At 45.8% G+C, this 23990-nt stretch overlaps 1 protein-coding gene across 3 annotated transcripts in view; it reads left to right on the top strand.

Moving 5' to 3' along the window:
* The window catches only part of LOC132815903 (fucolectin-like), a 54509-nt gene extending 31762 nt beyond the window's left edge, over nucleotides 1-22747 (top strand). For 2 of the 3 annotated variants that reach the window (XM_060825276.1, XM_060825275.1), the window contains exons 2-5: nucleotides 17592-17659; nucleotides 18641-18923; nucleotides 20200-20381; nucleotides 22587-22747. In XM_060825276.1, the coding sequence (XP_060681259.1) occupies nucleotides 17593-17659; nucleotides 18641-18923; nucleotides 20200-20362 (513 nt within the window). In that variant the 5' untranslated portion in view covers nucleotide 17592 and the 3' untranslated portion in view covers nucleotides 20363-20381; nucleotides 22587-22747. The remainder of the gene's footprint in view (nucleotides 1-17591; nucleotides 17660-18640; nucleotides 18924-20199; nucleotides 20382-22586) is intronic. The other variant, XM_060825277.1, reaches the window with a different exon arrangement.
* Nucleotides 22748-23990: the final 1243 nt, after the last annotated feature.

The raw sequence follows: 23990 nt of genomic DNA, 5'->3' as shown, positions 1-23990 counted from the left end.
AAGAACAGGGCAAAAGTGAGGACTGCAGATGCTGGAAACCAGATTTTCCTGCTCCTTGGATGCTGCCTGACCTGCTGCGCTTTTCCAGCACCACTCTGATCCAAAATCCCAGGAAGAACAGTTTCACCACAGCTGGCTTTCTTCTTTAAAGACTGCAATTTCCTCTCCCACGTGGTTGATGATGCCTGCCAGCGCATCCCATCTATGTCCCACACCTCCGCCTTCAAACCCCACCCTCCAACCGCAATCAGGACAGAACCCGCCTGGTCCTCACCTTCCACCCACCAACCTTCATATACATCACATCATCCTCCAGTTTCGAAACGGTTTCTACCCTACTGTTATTAGAATACCAAATAGACTCACAAATTCTTAATATTCACCTGTACTTGTGTTTTTGTTTTTGCTGCTGCTTACCTATTATTTACTTATCTATGCTCCTTAACTCTGTGATCTGCCTGTATTGCTCACAAGACAAAACTTTTTACTGTGCCTCGCTACACATGACAATAAATTCAATTCAATTCAAAAGCACTGGTAGCTTGTTGATTAGATATGAAAGCTGACAATGCCCCGGGTAGGTGCAGGCTCTGAGAAAGGGACCTGAAACATTAACCGTTTCTCCCTATAAGTGATGCCTAATCACCAGAGTACTTTCTGTTTTTATGTCAGATTTCAAAATCTGCATTTATTTGGTTGTTGAGATCAGCAGGAAATTGTTGAGTACAGAATCTTCCATTTGGGTCAGCATTCATTCATTACTCACCCTTAATTACTCTCGAGAAGATGTGAGCTGCCTTCTTGAACCGCTGCAGTAAAGTGGGTGTCACCACACCTATACTGCCATTAAAGAGGAACTTCAAGGATCTTGGATGCGCAAAACTAAAAGAATGGTAATATATTTTGAAATCACAGTGGTGTGTGGCTTGAGGGGAATACGCATTGTTCCCATGTACCTAATCCTTCTAGATGGTGATGGTCATGGAAGATGCTGTCTCAGGAATCTTGGTGAATTCCTGAAGTGTATCTCATAGATGGTGCACACAGCTGCTGCTGAGCTTCAGTGGTGGAGGAGGTGAATGTTTGTGGATCTGGTGCCAATCAAACAGAGTGGTTTGTCCCTGTTTTGCATTAAATGAAGGAGGTGAAGATTCAGGGACTTGTGGGATAGAGCACGGTGAGATTAGCTCCGCCATTTTAGCCAGCCACAGAGGGTTGAACATCATCTTGCCCTGCAGGAAATCTCTGTGGTTTTGTGGTCATATTGCTGTGACCTTCCCAGGGTTGCCAGATATTCAGTTATGTCTTCAGATTTTCATCTTTTAACTGGATCATTAGATGAAAGTATCAAAATATAGTGTTTATGAAAATAAAAATTCCTCCACCCAGACCACACCAAAAAAAACAAAATAAGTAATAAGGCCACATTGCGCTGCATGCATTACATTTCCTTTATGCTATGATTGATAACATTGGCAGAACTTGCAGTCCCACGCTCACAAACAAAATAAAACAGCATTGTTATCAGCACTGAGTATCCCATTTCCCATCAAAGTCCATGATCACAAATAGTGCCAAACCTTCTCACTGTCAATGTGAACCACATTTTTTGCCTCAGGATCCCTCATAAATGCCACCATTGATTTAAATGTTTTAGGCCCTACATTAACAATGTTTTTTTTCAATGTTATGTGTTAAATTTACTTTTGTTACCTTAGTAAATATGATTGAAACCTTCATTCAGGCTGTGCTACACTTTGCGAGACTTTTGAGTGATTTTAGAGAGATCACTTTTTGCTGCTTTGCCCCGAACCGCACTTTTCCTCTAGGCCCCATTATTTCCATTAAGTGATTTTCTATTAAGTGAGATTTTGTTGGAATACAACTACAGCATTAGAGGAGAACTACCTGCAGTTTATAGATGTTACCTCAGAACTTTTCACTGTGCTCCTCAGCTTGGCTTTTTCAGATGGAAATTAAACATTTCTGTCCTCTCCCCGAATGGATCAAATCTGTTTTAGGTGACCGTTAATCAGCTGCTCCTTGCAGGTATTCAGTTTGAGTTTACCCTCTCAGTTGCAATGAGCTTTTATTGAACACAGAACAGTACAGCATAGGAACAGGCCCTTCAGCCCACCATGTCTGTGGTGACCATGATGCCATTCTAAACTCATCCCAACTGCCTGCGCGTGATCCACATCCCTCTATCACCTGCCTTTTCATATGTCTGTTTCAACATCTGTTGCTATTGTATCTGCTCTACCACCTCCCTAGCAAGCATTCCAGGCACTTACCACCCTGGATGTAGGTTTGCTGCTGAGCTGAAAGGTTTGTTTTCAGATATTACAGACTAGGTAATATCAGCAGTGAGCCTCCGGATAAAGCCCTGGTGGTATGGCCTGCTTTTTATTTATGTGTTTAGGTTTCCTGGATTGGTGATGTCATTTCATGTTCTTTTTCTCAGGGCGTGGTAAATGGGATTCGAGTCAATCTGTTTGTTGATAAAGTTCCAGTTGGAATGCCATGCTTTTAGGAATTCTCGTGCGTGTCGCTGTTTGACTTGTCCTCAGATGGATGTGTTGTCCCTGTCAAAGTGGTGTTCTTCCTCATCTGGATGTAAGGATACTAGTGAGAGTGGGTCATCTCTTTTTGTAGCTAGCTGATGTTCATGTATCCTGATGCCTAACGATAACCCTAACCCTCTCTTACTAATATCCTTACAGACAGATAAGGAAGGACACCATTTCAACAGGGACAACACATCCAGGCTAGGACAAGCCAAACAGAGACATGCACAAGAATTCCTAGAAACATGGCATTCCAACCAGAAAACTATCAACAAACACATTGACTCAGATCCCATTTATCACCCCTGAGAAAAAGAACAAAAAATGACATCACCACAGGAAATGACATCACCAATCCAAGGAAACCTAAACACATAAATAAAAAGCAGGCCATATCACCAGGGCTTCATCTGGAGGCTCACTGACAATGTTGCAAATGTGTTGCTGGTCAAAGCACAGCAGGCCAGGCAGCATCTCAGGAATAGAGAATTCGATGTTTCGAGCATAAGCCCTTCATCAGGAATGGGGCTTATGCTCGAAACGTCGAATTCTCTATTCCTGAGATGCTGCCTGGCCTGCTGTGCTTTGACCAGCAACACATTTGCAGCTGTGATCTCCAGCATCTGCAGACCTCATTTTTTACTCACTGACAATGTTACCTAGTATGATGATGAAACGTCTGAAAACGAACCTTCCATCTCAGTGATCTACATCTAGAATCTCTTATAAACACTCACTAACTTACTACCCTCTGTGTGAAAAAAACAGCCTTACCGAGCTTGTGTGAACTTGCCCCCATACCCTCTAGTATTTGTCATTTCTATACCGGGAGAAAGAGTCTGACTATCAACCCTTTCCATCCCTCTCATAATTTTATAAAATTCCATCAGATCACCCCTCAGCCTCTTTTTTATAAATACATTAAGGACAAAAGGGTAACTAGGGAGAGAGTAGGACCCCTCAAAGATCAGCAAGGCAGCCTTTGTGGGGATCCACAGGAGATGGAGGAGATACTTAAAGAGTATTTTGCACCAGTGGGAGGATTGGAAAGAGAAGTTGTTCAGGGTGAGGACCAGTTCAGTCAGTCGAAGGAGGGTGTCAGTGGAAGGGTACTGGTTGGTGCGGCGGGAAAGGAAGAAGCGGAGGGCTTTGAGTTCTTTGTGATGAGGGATGGAGGTGTACAGGGACTGGATGTCCATCGTGAAGATAAGGCATTGGGGACCGGGGAAGCGAAAATCATGGAGGAGGTGGAGGGAGTGGGTGGTGTCCTGAATGTAGGTGGGGAGTTTTTGGACTAAGGCGGACAGGACCGTGTCAAGGTATGCAATCCTCCCACTTCCTCCAAACCAAAGGATAAGCCATGGGCACCCGCATGGGCCCCAGCTATGTCTGCCTCTTCATAAGATATGTGGAAAGTCCATCTTCCGCAAATACACTGGCACCACCCCCTACCTTTTCCTCCGCTACATCGATGACTGTATCAGCGCTGCCTCGTGCTCCCACGAGGAGGTTGAACAGTTCATCAACTTTACCAACACCTTCCACCCCGACCTCAAATTCACCTGGACTGTCTCAGACTCCTCCCTCCCCTTCCTAGACCTTTCCATCTCTATCTCGGGCGACCGACTCAACACAGACATCTACTATAAACCGACTGACTCCCACAGCTACCTGGACTACACCTCCTCCCACCCTGCCCCCTGTAAAAACTCCATCCCATATTCCCAATTCCTTCATCTCCGCCGCATCTGCTCCCAGGAGGACTAGTTCCAATACCGTACAGCCCAGATGGCCTCCTTTTTCAAGGACCGCAGAATCCCCCCAGACGTGATCGACGATGCCCTCCACCGCATCTCCTCCACTTCCCGCTCCTCCGCCCTTGAGCCCCACCTCTCCAACCACCACCAAGACAGAACCCCACTGGTTCTCACCTACCACCCCACCAACCTCCGCATACAACGTATTATCCGCCGCCATTTCCGCCACCTCCAAACGGACCCCACCACCAGGGATATATTTCCCTCCCCTCCCCTATCAGCGTTCTGAAAAGACCACTCCCTTCGTGACTCCCTCGTCAGGTCCACACCCCCCACCAACCCAACCTCCACTCCCGGCACCTTCCCCTGCAACCGCAGGAAATGTAAAACTTGCGCCCACACCTCCTCCCTTACTTCTCTCCAAGGCCCCAAGGGATCCTTCCATATCCGCCACAAATTCACCTGCACCTCCACACACATCATCTATTGCATCCGCTGCACCCGATGTGGCCTCCTCTATATTGGGGAGACAGGCCGCCTACTTGCGGAACGTTTCAGAGAACACCTCTGGGCCGACCGGACCAACCAACCCAACCACCCCGTGGCTCAACACTTTAACTCCCCCTCCCACTCCACCGAGGACATGCAGGTCCTTGGACTCCTCCATCGCCGGACCATAACAACACGACGGTTGGAGGAAGAGCGCCTCATCTTCCGCCTGGGAACCCTCCAACCACAAGGGATGAACTCAGATTTCTCCAGTTTCCTCATTTCCCCTCCCCCCACCTTGTCTCAGTCGAATCCCTCGAACTCAGCACCGCCTTCCTAACCTGCAATCTTCTTCCTGACCTCTCCGCCCCCCACCCCACTCCAGCCTATCACCCTCACCTTGACCTCCTTCCACCTATCACATCTCCATCATCCCTCCCCCAAGTCCCTCCTCCCTACCTTTTATCTTAGCCTGCTGGACACACTTTCTTCATTCCTGAAGAAGGGCTTATGCCCAAAATGTCGAATTTCCTGCTCCTTGGATGCTGCCTGACCTGCTGCGCTTTTCCAGCAACACATTTTCAGCTCTGATCTCCAGCATCTGCAGTCCTCACTTTCTCCTGGGGTTGGGGTGTCCAGAACTAGAGGGCATTGGTTTAGGGTGAGAGGGAAAAGATATAAAAGAGATTTAAGGGGCAACTTTTTCACACAGAGGGTGGTGCGTGTATGGAATGAGCTGCCAGAGGAAGTGGTGAGGCTGGTACAATAACAACATTTAAGAGGCATCTGAATGGGTATATGAATAGGAAGGGTTTGGAGGGAAATGGGCCAGGTGTTGGCAGGTGGGTCTAGATTGGGTTGGGATATCTGGTTGGCATGCACAGGTTGGACCTAAGGATCTGTTTCTGTGCTGTACATCTCTATGAATCTATGATTCTGATGCTGTAATGAAAACAATCCAAGTTTGTCCAACCTCTTCTTATCGCTAAAACATGCCAATCCAGGGAACACCCTGCTCAACCTTTTCTGCACCCTCTGTAAAGCTTCCATATTCTTCCTAAAGTGTGTGGACCAGAACTGCACACAGTATTCCAAATGTGGCCTGACAAAAGTTTTATACGTTTTATCCTCAGTGCCCTGAATAATGAAGGCAAGCCTGCCAAGCGGCTTCTCCATTTGTGTTGCTACTTTGAGGGAGCCATGCCCTCCTTGCTTCTGGAAAGGCTTGTTTCCCCAATGAGTGAATTGTTTTTCAGAGAATTAGAGTTCTGGTGATTTCAGTGGAGAAATGTTTTCGGGATGTGGCTTTCACAGCAAGTGTGCTGAGCTTCTTGTGACTTTCCTGGCTCTGAGGCAATCTTAAAGCTGAACCAATGATTTACAGTCAGGGGGAGGAAAGGGGACAGACAGACAGTGCAGAGATCCCCTGTGGACATTCCCCTCAGCAATAAGTATATCGTTTCGGATACTGCTGGGGGGGGATGACCTACCAGAGGAAAGCCATAGCAGTCAGTTCTCTGGCACTGAGCCTGGCACTGGGGCCCAGAAGGGAAGGGGGCAGAAGCGTTAGTGGTAGGAGACTCGATTGTTAGGAGCATTTGACAGGATCGGGATTCCCGGAAGGTATGTTGCCTCCCTGATGCCAGGGTCCGGGAAGTCTCCGATTGGGTGTATAAGATTCTGAAAGGGGAGAGCGAACAGCCAGGAATCGTGTTACATGTTGGCACTAATGATATAGCCAGGAAAAGGATTGAGGATATAAAAAGTGATTTCAGGGAGTTAGGGTGGAAGCTGCAGAGCAGGACGAACAGAGTAGTGTTCTCTAGTTTACTACCGGTGCCACGAGATAGCGAGGTGAGGAACAGGGAGCGGGCGCAGCTTAATACATGGCTGCGCAGCTGGTGTAGGAGGGAGGGCTTCAGATATATAGAACATAGAACATAGAAGGATACAGCGCAGTACAGGCCCTTCGGCCCTCGATGTTGCGCCGACCGAATCCTACCTAACCTATACTAGCCCAATAACTTCCAAATGCCTATCCAATGCCCGCTTAAATGACCATAAAGAAGGAGAGTTCACCACTGATACGGGCAGGGCATTCCATGAACTCACAACCCGCTGTGTGAAGAAAATTGGGATAATTGGGATGCCTTCTGGGGAAGGTGGGACCTGTACAAAAAGGACGGGTTGCATCTGAACTGGAAGGGGACCAATGTCCTGGGTGGAAGGTTTGCTCGAGTGGTTCAGGAGGGTTTAAACAAGTATGGCAGGGGGTGGGAACCTGAGCTATGTACCGGTGGTGAGAGTTGATGGAGACGAGGCAATAGCAAGAGGTAGCGCAGCTAGTGGGAAGGAATTTCCTGGGAAAGAACCAAGGGTTCAATTAAAGTGTGTTTGCTTTAATGCAAGGAGTATCAGGAATAAAAGTGATGAGCCCCCCAATAGCAGCAGGGAGATGGAAGAAAGCATAGGTCGGCAGATTTTGGAAAAGTGTGGACGTAGTAGGGTTGTTGTAATGGGTGACTTTAACTTTCCCAATATTGATTGGAACCTCCTTCGAGCAGAAGATTTGAATGGAGCTGTTTTTGTAAGGTGTGTTCAGGACGGTTTCCTAACTCAGTACGTTGACAGGCCGACGAGGGGAGAGACCATTCTAGACTTGGTGCTTGGAAACAAACCGGGGCAGGTATCAGATCTTGTGGTGGGAGAGCATTTTGGTGATAGTGACCACAACTGCCTCACATTCTACATAGCTATGGAGAAGGAGAGGATTAGGCAAAATGGGAGGATATTTAATTGGGGAAGAGGAAACTATGATGCGATCAGACATGAGTTAGGAAGCATGGATTGGGAGCAATTGTTCCATGGTAAAGGCACTATAGACATGTGGAGACTGTTTAAGGAACAGTTGTTGCGAGTGATGAATAAATATGTCCCTCTGAGACAGGCAAGAAGTGGTAAGATAAAGGAACCTTTGATGACGAGAGCGGTGGAGCTTCTCGTCAAAAGGAAGAAGGTAGCTTACATAAGGTGGAGGAAGCTAGGGTCAAGCTCAGCTCTACAGGATTACAGGCAGGCGAGAAAGGAGCTTAAAAATGTTCTGAGGAGAGCCAGGAGGGGACACGAGAAAGGCTTGGCAGAATGGATTAGGGAGAACACAAAGGCATTTTACACTTATGTGAGAAATAAGAGAATGATCAAAGAAAGAGTAGGGCCGTTCGGTGATAGCATAGGGAGTTTGTGTGTGGAGTCTGAGCAGGTAGGGGAAGCCCTAAATGAGTTTTTTAGTTCTGTCTTTACTAAAGAAAAGGACCTTGTAGTGAATGAAACCATTGAGGAGCAGGTAAGCATGCTGGAATAGATAGAGATTGAGGAAGCTGATGTGCTGAAAATTTTGACAAACATTAAGATTGATAAGTCGCCAGGGCCAGACCAGATTTGTCCTTGGCTGCTTTGGGAAACGAGAAATGTGATTGCTTCGTCACTTGCGAAGATCTTTTCATCCTTGCTCTCCACCGGAGTCGCACCTGAGGACTGGAGGGAGGCAAATGTAATTCCTCTCTTCAAGAAAGGAAATAGGGAAATCCCCGGCAATTACAGACCAGTCAGTCTCATGTCTGTCATCTGCAAGGTGTCAGAAAGGATTCTGAGGGATAGGATTTATGACCATCTGGAAGAGCATGGCTTGATTAAATGCAGTCAGCACGGCTTTGTGAAGGGCAGGTCATGCCTCACAAATCTTATTGAGTTCTTTGAGGATGTTACTAAACAAGTTGATGAGGGTCAAGCGGTGGATGTGGTGTATATGGACTTCAGCAAGGCATTTGATAAGGTTCCCCATGGTAGGCTCATTCAGAAGGTCAGGAGGAATGGGATACAGGGGAACATAGCTGTCTGGATACGTAATTGGCTGGCCAACAGAAGACAGCAAGTGATAGTGGGAGGAAAGTATTCTGCCTGGAAGTCAGTGGTGAGTAGTGTTCCACAGGGCTCTCTCCTTGGGCCTCTATTGTTTGTAATTTTTATTAATGACTTGGCTGAGGGGATTGAAGGATGGGTCAGCGAGTTTGCAGATGACACAAAGGTTGGAGGTGTCGTTGACAGTATAGAGGGCTGTTGTAGGCTGCAGCGGGACATTGACAGGATGCAGAGATGGGCTGAGAGGTGGAAGATGGAGTTCAACCTGGATAAATGCGAGGTGATGCATTTTGGAAGGTCGAATTTGAAAGCTGAGTACAGGATTAAGGATAGGATTCTTGGCAGTGTGGAGGAACAGTGGGAGCTTGGTGTGCAGGTGCATAGATCCCTTAAAATGGCCACCCAAGTGGACAGGGTTGTTAAGAAAGCATATTGTGTTTTGGCTTTCATTAACAGGGGGATTGAGTTTCAGTGTCGTGAGATCTTGTTGCAGCTCTATAAAACTTTGGTTAGACCGCACTTGGAATACTGTGTCCAGTTCTGGTCGCCCTATTATAGGAAAGATGTGGATGCTTTGGAGAGGGTTCAGAGGAGGTTTACCAGGATGCTGCCTAGAATGGAGGGCTTATCTTATGAAGAGAGGTTGACTGAGCTGAGACTTTTTTCATTGGAAAAAAGAAAGAGAGGGGACCTAATTGAGATGTACAAGATAATGAGAGGCAAAGATAGAGCTGATAGCCAGAGACATTTTCCGAGGGCAGAGATTGTTAACATGAAGGGTCATTGTTTTAAGCTGTTTGGCTGAAAGTACAGAGGGGATGTCAGAGGCGGGTTCTTTATGCAGAGAGTTGAGAGAGCATGGAATGCGTTGCCAGCAGCAGTTGTGGAAACGAGGTCATTGGGGATATTTAAGAGATTGCTAGACATGCATATGGTCACAGAAATTTGAGGGTTCGTACATTAGGTTTACCTTACATGAGGATCAGTGGTCGGCACAACATCGTGGGCTGAAGGGCCTGTTCTGTGCTGTACTGTTCTATGTTCTTTATTTCATCAGAAAAAAGCATTTTCTTGAATTCTTCTTTGCTGCAGATTGTGGATACAATATTGCTGGCCTAGGCAGTATACGAATAGGAAGGGTTTGGAGGGATATGGGCTGGGTGTTGGGTTGGGATATCTGGTCAGCATGGACGGGTTGGACCGAAGGGTCCGTTTCCATGCTGTACATCTCTATGACTCTATGAATGTCCTGCTCCTGTTTCTATTTCCTTTGTAAAGTACAATGCGAGCATGGAAAACAGTTAGGCAGTGAAATAAAATGCTGGCCTTTATCACTTAAGAATTTGAGACCAGGCACTGAGACACCTTCAACTGTATGGAACAGTGTGAATAGGAAGTGTTTGGAGGGGTATGGGCCAGGTGCTGGCAAATGGGACTAGATTAGGTTGGGATATCTGGTCAGCATTGACGAGTTGGACCGAAGGGTCTGTTTCTGAGCTGTACATCTCTATGACTTTGTGACTCTCTGAGTAGTGTGTATATGGGTGTGGTCGTCTCATTGCATCAGGAAGGTTAGACTTACTGTTGAGAGGGTTCAGCTGATGTTCACCAGAGGGACCATCCAAAATGGAGGGATTGAGGAAGTGGGGCCTACACTCTCTGAGATTTAGAAGAATGAGAGGGAATCTCATAGAACCTTCCATAATTTAAATAATCTTTGGATAAGAACATGGATGACGATGGGATAGTGTAGGGGGACGTGCTGAAAATAGTTTACAGGTCGGCGTAACATTGAGGGCTGAATGGCCTGTTCTGTACTGTATTGTTCTGTGTTCTATTCTTAAAGAGATAAATAGAAGGGTGGATGCAAAGAGGATGCTTCCCTGGTTGTGGAATAAGGGCAGGCCATTCAGGGATGAGATAAGGGGGAACCTCTTCACTTGGGTGGGGGTGGAGGAATGGATCTTTGTAATTCTCTACCCCAGAGAGCTGTGTGGAAGCTCAGTCACTGAGTTTGCTAAAGACAGAGACCAATAGATTTCTAGATGCTGAAAAGAGGAAAGAAAATGGGTCAACATAGGAAAATGGCATAGTGGCGAATGGTCAGCCATGATCTGGAATGGTGCAGCAGGCTTATGGGGCTGAATGGCCTCCTTCTGTTTTAATTCTACTATGAGCAGCTCATAGAATGCTGGAGAAACTCAGTAGGTCTGGCAGGATCTGCAGAGAGAGAAACAGTGTTAACATTTCCAGTCCAATATGACTTCTTCAGGACTGAAAAGTGTTGAAGAATGCTTTTCTATATACTGTACTTTTAACAGGCAGAGACCCATTATAAAGGGTAGTTAATGATTGTGGAAGAGGATCAAATATCAGAACAAATTACTGCAGATGCGGGAATCTGTACTGAAAACAACAAATGCTGGAGATCACGGCGGGTCAGACAGCATCCATGGAGAGAGAGGAAGCTACCATTTCAAGTCTAGATGACTCCTCATCAGAGCTGAAGTGAAGTGCAGCATTTATGCAATAGTTTGGAGTATGGTGGTGGGGGTAGTGGGTATGACTTAAGATGTGAAAGGAGAGAATGGGTCCTTTCTACTTCTGTAGCAGGCCTAGGTTCAAGTCCCATCTGCTCCAGAGGTGGGGGGCAATAATAATTTGAAATGGATGGATAAGAAAATACAGAAAAAAAATACACAAACAAGTTTTTAGAGTTGAGGAGAAACTACTTCTCCTGAGGGGTTGTGAATCTGTGGAATTTGCTACGTCAAAGTGTGGTGGATGTTGGGACAGTGAGTACATTTAAGGAGGAGTTAGACAGATTTTTAATTGGTAATGAGTTGGAGGGTTACAGAGAGAAGGCAGGAAAATGGGAGTGAGGGATATATCAGCAATGATCGAATGGGGGAGCTAACTCGATGAGCTGATTTGCCTAATTCTGCTCCTATATCTTGTGAACTTTTAAGTGAGGGAGGAGGAGGAAGAGTTTAAGAAAAATAAAGACCAGACATTTGGTCTCCCAGTGCAAAGGAGACCACATTGTGAGTAGTGAATACTGTAGAATATTTAAAATATTTAAAAACACACACAAGTCAGACACCGCTACCCCTAGAAGGTGTGTTTGGGAACTTGGACCATGAGGAGGGAGAAGGTGAAAGAACAGGTTTTACACCTTCAGTAATGGCAGGGGAAGGTGGGGGAGTGAGGAAGTGTTCGGGATGATGGATGAGTGGGTTGGGGAGTCACAGAGGGAATGATCCCTGTGGAATGCTGACAGCGGAGGAGAGGGGAAAGTAATGTTTGGTGATGGTATCCTGTTGGAGGTGGCAGAAATGGTGGAGAATGGTCCTGGGGTTGTGGAGACTTGTGGGGGTGGAATGTGAGGACAAGGGGAACCCTTTCATTGATCTGGGACAGAGGGGAAGGGCTGAGTGTAGAGGTGTGGAGAGGGGTCAGATGCGCCTGAGGATCCTGTCAACCACAGTGTGGGAGAATTTCCATTTGAAGGAAAAGGAGGTCATGTCACAGGCAGCAGAGAGGAAGGTGAGATCATCACAAGAGATGTGACAGAGATGGAGAAACTGTGAGAAAGAGTGGAGAGTGTGAGCAGGTGTGGTCACGGTAACTGTGACAGTTGGTGGGGTTTTGGAATGAATATTTGTGAATAATCTCTCCCCAGAAGTGGAGACAGAGATGTCAAAGAAGGAAAAGGAAGAGTCCAGGATGGACCAGGTAAAGGTCAGAGAAGGAAACTCGAAGCAAAACTGATGGAATGTTCCATTTCTGGATGAGAGCAGGAGGCTGAAGTAGGACTGGAATAGGGAATGTTCCACATTGTCCACAAAGAGACTGGGATAACTGGGAAAACCGCATGGATCCCCATGGCCACAGTTTGCACTCAGAGACAGCCGGAACAGCTAAAGGAGAAAATAACTCACCCTCCTGACTATCCAAAGCCTGTTCTCCATCTACAAGGCACAAGTCAGGAGTGTGAGGGAGTACTCCCCACTTGCCCTGGATGGGGGCAGCTCCAACAACACTCAAGAAGCTCGACACCATCCAGGACAAAGCAGTCATTTGATTGGCACCACAATCACCACATTAAAATGACCATCTGATTTTCTGCTTGGGAACTCTCCAACCCTCTGGACTCAATATTGACTTGAATAATTTTAGGGCCTGAGAACCCTGTCCTTACCCCAACCTCCACATCCCAGGCCTTGTCATTACATTGGCTGCTACCAAAGCCAGCTACTAACGGAGCCCGTTATTGATTCTCCCAGGCTGATCTTTACCCACTCCTTTGTCTCTCCATTTTCTCTTTCTCTCTCGCTCTCTCTCTGGGCTCCATCCTCACCCTCTGTTTACTCCTGCCCCTCCCCCCAACTCATCTTTGGTTTATATCCCAACCTCTTCCGAGGTACTATCAGTTCTGAAGAAGTATCACTGATCCCAAAATGTCAACTCTGCTTTCTCTGCACAGATGCTGCCAGACCTGCTGAGTATTTCCGGCAAATTCTGTTTTTATTCCACCATTTAAAACATTCCCTCCCCCACCTCATGAGCCCAATGGTAGCTGTATATACTGTATCAGCTTTAAGCTACAGTGCAGCAACTCGGCCAGGCCCTGATCCTCACGTAGACTTGGCCTCAACTGGGTGATCGGGGGCAGCAGATACATGGGGTCACCAACACCTCACTATCGTCACATGGAAACATTGCCCACAGGACCTGCTCTTGTGTCATCGAGTCAAAATCCTGGAAATGCCTTAATAGCATCAGGTGGACTGCAGCGTTTCATGAAGACAGCTCACCGCCACTTTCTCAAGGGGCAACAAGGACAGGCAGTAAATGCTGGGCCCAGCCAGCGATGCTCATGTTGCATAAGGGACCAGGTGCTCACAGAGAGCATTGCTCAGAGCAGTACTGAGTACACAAACCAAAAGAAAGGATTGCAGAAGTTGAAACTGATACTAAGAGGTTATTTGCCTCAGTTTGTTTTTGAAAGGTTTATTTGTGTATTCTGCCCAGGAATATACGAGAGCAACGCCATAAGAAAATACAGCAGTAAACAGGCCCAGCCCTGATGTATAGTCTCTGATGATTCAGTGTTAAATATATTTCTTTGTGAGATGTGAAAGGCCCATGTATTATAATATTTGAGCAGCTGGATTTACACAACATTCACCCACTTTTTTAACAATTGTTATCAAAATGGAACTTTGATTGAACTCCTGCAGTGATTTTCATTTGGTTAGTAACTTACCACCAATTGTATGTCCATATCATTTCTTTGTGTCTGTGTCGGTGTGTGCGTGTGTGTGCATGAGCGCTCTGTATTTAAGTCTGGGCAGAAGCATAATCACATCAGACTGGAGGAGACAGACTACAAGGAGGTGAGGAGCAAAAAAACCTGTGTCTTATTCTACTCCACAACTTTCAAAATTAGTTATTTTACTGAATGAGGTTTATAATATTTTCATAATTATTGAGAGCAAAGTTGGGTTGAGACATATCATCTTTGGGACAAAGTGAGGACTGCAGATGCTGGGGATCAGAGTCGAGAGTGTGGTGCTGGTAAGGCACAGCAGGTCAGGCAGCATCCGAGGATCAGGAGAGTCGATGTTTCGGGCAAAAGCCCTTCATCATTCCTGCTCCTCGGATGCTGCCTGACTGTCTGTGATTTTCCAGCACCACACCTTTTGATGCACGTCATCTTTGATTGAATGGAATGGTACAGCAGGCTGGGGGGTGGCCGAATGACCTTCTAAGCACAACAGCGCCACCCTGTAGTGTAAGAGAAGCTTTGATGGAAAGTTAACTGGTCGATGGGAAAATGCAAGTGTGAGGTAGGTTTGGACAAAGATTTGCAGTGATGTTGGGGAATTTTGTGCTTAATGACAGCTGTTGATACATCATTCGATGAACTATGGGGAAATATTAATATCAAATGCTGCTAAAGACGGAAACATTGCTATTTTGATAAAGTGAATTGTGATAAGTTGGCACTAATAAGGTGAAATTACCACTGAAGCCATAGAGGGGGCATATAAATTGTCCGGAAAAAACAGCAAACCTGAGAATTGGGAGAAGTTTAAAATTCAGCATAGGAGGACAAATTCTGAAAGGGAAAATAGAATATGAAAGTTAGCTTGTAGAAAACATAAACACTGACTGCAAAAGCTTCTATAGATATGTGAAAAAAAAGACTGCTAAAGGCAGATGTATGTCCCTCACAGAAGGAATCAGGTGAATAATGGACAGTGAAGAGATTGGTGGAGGTAATGGCCTGGTGGTGTTTTGGCTGGGTAATTATTCCAGAGAGGAGAAAGTGAGGGCTGCAGATGCTGGAGATCAGAGTCGAGAGTATGGTGCTGGAAAAGCACAGCAGGTCAGGCAGCATCTGAGGGGCAGGAGAATCGATGTTTTGGGCAAAAGTCCTTTGTCGGGAATTCCTGATGAAGGACTTTTGCACCAACGGTCGATTTTCCTCCTCCTCGGATGCTGCCTGACCTGTGGTGCTTTTCCAGCACCACTCTGTTGACTGTTAATCCAGAGACCCAGATAATGTTCTGAGCACCCAGGTTCGAATCCTGCCATGGCAGATGGTGGAATTTAAATTCAGTAAAAAGAAACAAAATCTGAAATTAAGAGGCGAATGATCACCATGAATCCATTATTGTTTGTCAGGCAAAACCCATTTGGTTCACTAATGTCCTTTAGGGAAGGAAACTGCCACCCTTACCTGGTCTGGCCTCAATTGGTCTCTGGGCAGTTAGGGATGGGAAGTAAATGCTGACCCAGCCAGTGACGTCCTCATCCCGTAAATGAATAAAAATAAGATGGCAGACCGGTTGGACAAATACAATGGATCTGTCTTCACTAAGGAGGACACAGATAATTTTCAGGAAATGCTAAGGGTCAGAGGGTCAAGCATAAAGGAGGAATTGAAGAAAATCCTTATTAATCTGGAAATGGAATTGGAGAAATTGATGGGATTAAAACCAGATAAGCCCCAAGGACCAGATGCTCTGTATTCCAGAGAACTTAAGGAAGTGGCCTCAGAAATAGTGGATCTATTGGTGATCATTTTCCAGTATTTTGTAGACTCTGAAAGAATACCAATGGACTGGAGGGTAGCGAATATAACTCCATTCTTTAAAAAGGAGGGAGAGGGAAAATGGGGAATTATAGGCTGGTTAGCCTGACATTGGTGGTGGGGAGAATGCTCGAGTTAATCATTAGTGATGTAATAACTGGGCATTTGGAAAGCAGTGAAAGAATCGGTCCAAGTCAGCATGAATTCACTGAAGGGAAATCATGCTTGACAGATCTTTTGGAATTTGTTGAGGATGTGACCAGACCCACAAGGGTGAATCCAGTTGTGTATCTGGATTTTCAAAAGGCTTTTGACAAGGTTCAATACAAGGTAATAGTGAGGAAAAATAAAGCTCATGGTATCAGACGTAAAACACTGACCTGGATAGAGAACTGGTTGGCAGGGAGGAAGCAGAGAGGAGGAATAAACTGATCCTTTTCAGAGTGGGAGGCAGTGATGAGTGGGGTACTGTAGGGTTCAGTGCTGGGACCCCAGCTGTTCACAATATACATGAACCATTTCAATGAAGGAATTGAATGTGGTATCTCCATATTTGTAGATGACACTAAGCTGGGTGGCAGTGTGTGCTGGGAGGAGGATGCTAAGAGGCTGCAGGGTGACTTGGACAGACTGGCTGCATGGGCAAATACTTGGCAAATGCAATATCATGTGAATAAATGTGAGCTTATTCACTTTGGTCACAAAAGCAGGAAGGCAGATTATGATCTGAACGGTGGCAGTTTAGGAAAAGGTGAGATACAGCGAGACCTGGGTGTCATGGTGGAAAAGTCACTGATGGTTGGTATGCATGAAGGGTTTTGCCCAAAACGTCAACTTTCCCGGCTCCACGGATGCTGCCTGACCTGCTGTGCTTTTCTAGCACCACTTTAATCTAGATGCAGATATAGCAGGCAGTGAGGAAAGCTAATGCCATGCTGGTGTTCATAGTGAGAGGGTTTGAGTATCGGAGTAAGGATGTCTTGCTGCAGTTACACAGGGCCGTGGTGAGGCCACCCCTTGAGTATTGTGTGCAGTTTCAGTCTCCTCGTCTGAGGAAGGACATTCTTGCTCCTGAGGGAGTCCACTGAGGGTTCCCCAGACTGATTCCCAGGATGGCAGGATCAATGTATGAGGACAGACTGGATCGAGTGGGCTTGTACTCAATGGGATTTAGAAGATTGTGAGGGGATTCTCATAGAAACATATAAAATCCTGATGGGACTGGACTGGCTGGATAAGGGAAGAATGTTCCCGATGCTGGGGAAGTCCAGAACTAGGAGTCACAGTCTAAGAATAAGGGATAATCCATTCAGGATTGAGATGAGAAAGAATTTCTTCACTCAGAGAGTTGCGAACCCGTGAAATTGGGGTCAGTTCATTAGATATGTTCAAGGGGGAGCTGGATGTGGTCCTTGTGACTGAAGGGATCAAGGGGAATGGGGAGAGGGTGGGAATGGGATACTGAGATTGCATGATCAGCCATGATCATATTGAATAGTGGGGCAGGCTCAAAGGGCTGAATGGCCAACTCCTGCACCTAGTTTCTGTCTCTATGTTTCTCTGTAAAGCACTGCACTGTGCAGAGAGTGAAAATGGATGAGTCACTCAGAAAGGATCAAGGTCTGATCTGGGGTGCACATTGGTTCCTTGTGAGAGTGCTCGAAACGTCTATATTTGGTTCATGGGTTATATATGTCGGGGGAGAGTTTGGTTTGCATTCCAAGATAATTTTGAAAACTCTTCTGTTTTAACCCTGAGGATGGGAATGATGAAGCTGTCAGCTCTCATCTGCGTCTTTCTGATGTTCATGGTTGGAAACGCAGACGGTAAGAATCACCCTTAATTTGCGTCTTCAGATCTGAGAAGAGGACTTTTATTACAAACTAGAATTTGCATGTGATTAAACAGAGTCCAAGTCCACACTTTGATTGGGAGTTTTATTCATTTCAGCATATTCCAGAAAACTCTCACCACACTGATTACCATTCCCCAATATTTCCACAATCAATTCTAACCCAAATAAATGTATCCATCAACTGTTCCCTCTCAGGCATGCCTGCAGATTTTACTGGATGATTTAGGCCCCCTATATATATATATTCTCAATAATAAGAATGACACAAACAAAATAAGATACAAAATGAGAGCATCTTATATGATTTACTTTCTCTTTGCACTTGGGGATTGAAGCATCACTATCACCAGCAGCTGTTCCAACTTGCTCCTTTCTTTGTAAAACCATCAGAAAGCTGATTGCTACTATCTATTCACTTCAACTTGGAGAAACATGAAAGGGTTCAGAAAAGATTTACAAGGATGTTGCCAGGGTTGGAGGATTTGAGCTATAGGGAGAGGCCAAATAGGCTGGGGCTGTTTTCCCTGTAGGGTCAGAGGCTGAGGGGTGACCTTATAGAGGTTTATAAAATCATGAGGGGCATGGATAGGATAAATAGACAAAGTCTCTTCCCTGGGGTGGGGAAGTCCAGAACTAGAGGGCATAGGCTTAGGGTGAGGGAGAAAGGTTTAAAAGAGACCTAAGGGGCAACTTTTTCATGCAGAGGGTGGTGCATGTATGGAATGAGCTGCCAGAGGAAGTGGTGGAGGCTGGTACAATTGCAACATTTAAAAGACATCTGAATGGGTATATGAAAAGGAAGGGTTTGGAGGGATATGGGCCAAATGTTGTCAAATAGGACTAGGTCAGGTTAGGGATATCTTGTCAGTATGGATGAGTTGGACCAAAACATCTGTTTCCATGCGATAATCTCTATGACCTAAAGACTCTAAGTGTTGTTGTTGTTTGACAGAGAATCTATCTAAGAGATGTCGACCGACACAGTCCAGTGTCTATGATTACCGTGGCCATGCAGTGAATGCCGTTGATGGGAACCCTGACCCCAACTACTCAAAATCATCCTGCACGGCTACTCAGAACGATATGGAGCCCTGGTGGAGAGCCGACTTACTCAGTTCACATAAGATACACTCAATCAGAATCACCAACAGAGGGGACTGCTGTCCACAACGTCTCAATGGGGCAGAGATTCGGATTGGAGACTCTCTGGATAATAATGGCAACAGCAATCCCAAGTAGGTGGAGGAGAGGGAAACCTCGTACTAGGGCCTCAGGAATTGTGTGGAAATGGGATTGGGGACAGATGTGTGGGGAATATTGTTGCATCACCATAGTCTTAGCAGACCATAGGGGCTGCTCTCTCATTAGAGAATCGACTGGTGGTGATTTAACTTGAGAGCCACCAGACCTCAGGCTGGGGAAGAGGTTGAGAAAGAGAGTCCTTCATGGTAACCTCAAACCAGTGATGGGCATTGAACCCACGCTGTTGGCATCAGACTGCTCTGGAAACCAACACTCCAGCCAACTGAGCTAAACCGATTGTGGAGATATAGGTTTTATGTTGTGCAACTATTGCAGGGTCCAGGCCAATACTTAACTCCCAACCAGTATCACAAAAAGAGAGTAAACACTCATGGGCTCAATACAAATTGTGGGATCTTCCTATGTACAGTTTGCTCTATTTCCAATATTGCAGCAGTAACTATATTTCAATAAAACACTTCATTGGCTGTGAAGCCATTTGGGTTCTAGTTGATAGGTCAGTGTCACAGTATGATCATGTTGTTGTGATAATGGCCCTGGAGAAGAAATGCTGACAGCCAGGAACCCCACCCTGGCAAATAGTGACATCTGAATTCCATAATAATCTGCTGGTACAATGTCAGTCATGACCCCCACCCACCCCGTTACAAAAACCCATGAATGGCCTTTAGAGAGGGAAACTGCTTTCCTTACCTGGTCTGGTGTACATGTGACTCCAAACCCATTGCACTATGGGTGACTCTGAAATGGCCTGGAGAGCTAGCCCAAAGAAACAAATTCTGCTTTGTTTCGGACACCCAAATCACACACAAGAATTTAAAAGCAAATCCAGAAATTGCTGCAGGAACTCAGCAGGTCTGGCAGCATCTGAGGAGGGAGTTAATGTTTCATAGAATACAGAACAATATGGGCCCTTCGGTCTTTGATATTGTACTGACCTTTTATCCTACTCTAAGATCAAACTCACCTTCATATTCTATATTTTACTCTCATCCATGTGCCTATCCAAGAGTCGACTTAAATGTCCTTAATGTTTCAAGTTCAGTGTGATTCTTCTTCAGAATTTATAAGCAGTATTAGGTCATCACTTCTATGGGAATTTGGGAATTGGTACAATGTTAAAAGGCTGACTGTTGTTTGATGGAGATATTGCTCACAGCTGCACCCAGAAGGGTGTGGCCTGAACACTGATGCTCCTTTCGTTCGTGGCTTGGACATTCAGATTTCCACATCCGCTTCTTTCTGCAGATGTGCGACCATCAGCTCCATTGGAGCTGGTCACTCCGAAACCTTCCACTGCAATGGCATGCCTGGCCGTTACGTCAATATCTTCATCCCAAGAAGAAGAGAGTATCTGACTCTCTGTGAGGTGGAGATTTTTGGGAACTGGGAACGTTGGGTTGACTGTTAGAGGAGGAGGTCCCTAATTGGTAAGTAAAATAGCGTGTCCCTCGGTTGAACCACTGGGAGGCCTGCATTCCACTTCACCCCACGGGTATCCTGACATTTATTCTAAGCCACATTCCCAGATCCATTCACCAATCCCCCTCCCCTCATAGCTGCTGAGCTGAGGTCAATGGTCAGGCTATGGAACCTCCCAGTGACTCTCCTACAAACACAGCAGCATAGAAACTAGGTGCAGGAGTTGGCCATTCGGCCCTTCAAGCCTGTCCCACCATTCAATATGATCATGGCTGATTAAGCAATCTCAGTATCCTATTCCCACCCTCTCCCCATACCCCTTGGCCCCTTTAATTCCTTCATCCAAATGGTTAATGTATATTGTGAACAGCTGGGGTCCCAGCACTGAACCCTGCAGCACCCCCTCATCACTGCCTCCCACTCTAAAAAGGGCCAGTTTATTCCAACTCCTGCCTGCCAATCAGTTCTCCATCCATGTCAATACATTACTTCCAATACCATGAGCTTTAATTTTCCTCACTAATACCTTGTATTGAACCTTGTCAAAAGCCTTTTGAAAGTCCAGATATACAACATCTATTGATTCACCATTGTCTACTCGACTGGTCACATCCTCAAAAAATTCCAAAAGATCTGTCAATCATGATTTCCCTTTAGTGAATCCATGCTGACTTGGACCAATTCTGTCACCACTTCCCAAATGCTCAATTATTACATCCTTAATGATTGACTCCAGCATTTTCACCACCACCAATGTCAGGCTAACCAGCCTATATTTCCCCATTTTCCCTCTCCCTCCTTTTTAAAGAATGGAGTTATATTCGCTACCTTCCAGTCCATTGGTACTCTTTCAGAGTCTACAAAATACTGGAAAATGATCACCAATAGATCCACTATTTGTAAGGCCACTTCCTTAAGTTCTCTGGGATATAGAGCATCAGGTCCTTGGGGCTTGTCGGGTTTTAATCCCATCAATTTCCCCAATTCCATTTCCTGATTAATAAGGATTTCCTTCACTTCCTCCTTCATACTTGACCCTCTGACCTTGAGCATTTCCTGAAGATTATCTGTGTCTTCCTTAGTGAAGACAGATTGGCAAGTGAGTGTTGCCATGGTGATGAGCCCAATCTCACTGAAGCTATGGGAGAATTCAGGGAGACCCTCTTGGACATTTCTGTCTGATCCCCATCAGACCCCTGACCCCCAACAGTTGTTGAAGACACCAGAGTGTTTGGTATTCCCACATCATCAATGACAACCAAGGTCATCCCAAGGTAGGCCAGTTGTTGTTGTAGTCTTGACACAGGCTCGTAGTCCTAGTCCGGTGCCCCTCACGCCCTGCGTTCTCTCTCATGCTGGGGCTCCTCATTAAGAAACAACATTCCATTCAAACAATAATTGTTACCAAATCCTCACTCAGCTTCCTAATCTCTGTAATCTCCATAGTCCTCACAACCCCTTCAGCTACGTGGCCCTAGTGGGGATTTTAGACACTCACTCACCATTGGCCATGCCTTCAGCAGGCTCTGGAATTCCCTGCCCACACCTCTCCACTTAGAGTGGGACACCTGTCCCCTTAAGCCTATTCTTCCACCTGCCCCAGACCTCAACTCCTTGATATTTCTAGGCCTGGCCCCCTCCTTTTGAAACTGACTGTTTTGGTGAACTAGCCTCAACAGCTCTCTGACCCAGAGAATTCTCTCATTCGTGACCCTCTGGGGGAAGAAATTCCTTCACATTTCCGTTTGAAGAGAGTATCCCCTCCAGACTGGTCAATAAAAGGAGAAGGGGATGGTTGGGATAGTGGAATCAGCTCCTCGGTATTCCTGACTGGTCATCTTGCCACATTTCTCTGGGGAAAGGGGTGACTATACCTTTCTGTGCTGGTGGAAAGGGCCGTGTCTGATCTGAGAACCCTCTCTCAAAGCACAGACACCAATGGGATGGTCAGTAAGAAGGAATTAGGTGAAAAGGAGGACTGCAGTTGCTGGAGATTAAAGTTGAGAGTGTGGCGCTGGCAAACCACTGCAAGTCAGGCAGCATCCGAGGAGCAGGAATGGATGATAAAGGTCTTTTGCCCGAAATATCGATTCTTCTGTTCCTCGAATGCTGCCTGACCTGCTGTGTTTTTCCAGCACCATACCCTCAACAGTAAGAAGTAACATCTAGTTGATTGGGGAGAACTCAGTGTTCCCTTCTGTTCTATTTCCTAGGGTTATAGACAGCAGAGATGAAACCATCAGAATAATGCACTGGAGCATCTGAGTTCAACCTCTTCCAGAAACTGTGAGCTACAGGAGTCAGTCTTGACAAGATTTACACCAGCTCTGACTTCCTGTATTGCCATGAAATAAAACAAATCAATTCAACAACAGCTTTTGGTCTTTCAACAAATATGGTACAGGGTAGAATATCACATGGGAACGATGGTGGAAGGGAAATCAGCAGAACTGATTTTGAACAAACCTTCCATTCTCTTCCATTTGGCCCAAGCCTGGGTGTTTGGGAGACAGATTCCCCACTCTCTGAACTCAGCGTCCCGTCTTTGATGACGTTGCTGTCAAACGCTGGAGCTTCAGCCATGAGAGAGTGGCCACCCTCATGGAGAGCACCATCCAACAACAACTGGAGGCCATGTAAATGCAGCTCACTGTCCTTTGCATGGTACATGAGCTGTGGATGGTGAGGAGGTTTGTCAGAGGATACAGCAGGATATCGAAAGGATGGAGACTTGGGTGGAGAAATGGCAGATGGAGTTTAATCCGAACAAATGTGAGGTGATACAGTTTGGAAGATGTAATGCAGGAGGGAATATACAGTAAATGGCAAAACCCTCAGAAACATTAACATACATACAGAGGGATCTGCACTCAAAGGTCCACAATTCCCTGAAAGTGGCAACACAAGTGGGTAGGATGGTCAAGAAGGTATACAACAGGCGAGCTTTCATCGGTCAGGGCACAGACTATAAACACTGACAAGCCGTGTTGCAGCTGTAGAGAAACTTAATTCGGCCACATTTGGAATATTGTGTACAGTTCTGGTCACCACACAATCAGAAGGACGTGGAGGGTACAGATACAGAAGTTGCCTGGTTTGGAAGGTATTAGCTATAAGGACAGATCGAACAAACTTGGTTAATTTTCACTTGAACATTGGAGGCTGATAGAAGTTTACAAAATTATGAGAGGCATGGATGGAATTGATCGTCGGAGTCTTTCTCCCAAGATAGAAATGCCAATTACTCAGGACATAGGTTGAAGGTAAAAGGGGGTAAGTTTAAAGGAGATGTGAGAGGCAAGTCTTTTTTCCACAGAGGGTGGTAAGTGCCTGAGGAGGTGGTGGGCCGGATACAACAGCAACGTTTAAGAAGCATCTTGAAAACTACACAAGGAAGTCGGGAATACAGGGAGAGGGACCGCACGGAGGCAGAAGGCTTTCAGTTTAGAAAGGTGAACTTGGATGCTCGCTTTTTGTGATTCATGGAAGATTCCTAATGCCAGCTTTCTGCAGTCTGTATCCATTTAAATAATATTTAGTGCCTCTGTTCTTCCTACCAAAGTGCATAACAACACATTGTCCCACATTATATTCCATCTGCCAAGATTCATTCGTCT

The sequence above is a fragment of the Hemiscyllium ocellatum genome, chromosome 5, assembly GCF_020745735.1.
Source record: "Hemiscyllium ocellatum isolate sHemOce1 chromosome 5, sHemOce1.pat.X.cur, whole genome shotgun sequence".
NCBI classification, from domain to species: Eukaryota; Metazoa; Chordata; class Chondrichthyes; order Orectolobiformes; family Hemiscylliidae; genus Hemiscyllium; species Hemiscyllium ocellatum.
This window is presented reverse-complemented; position numbering and strand designations above follow the sequence as displayed.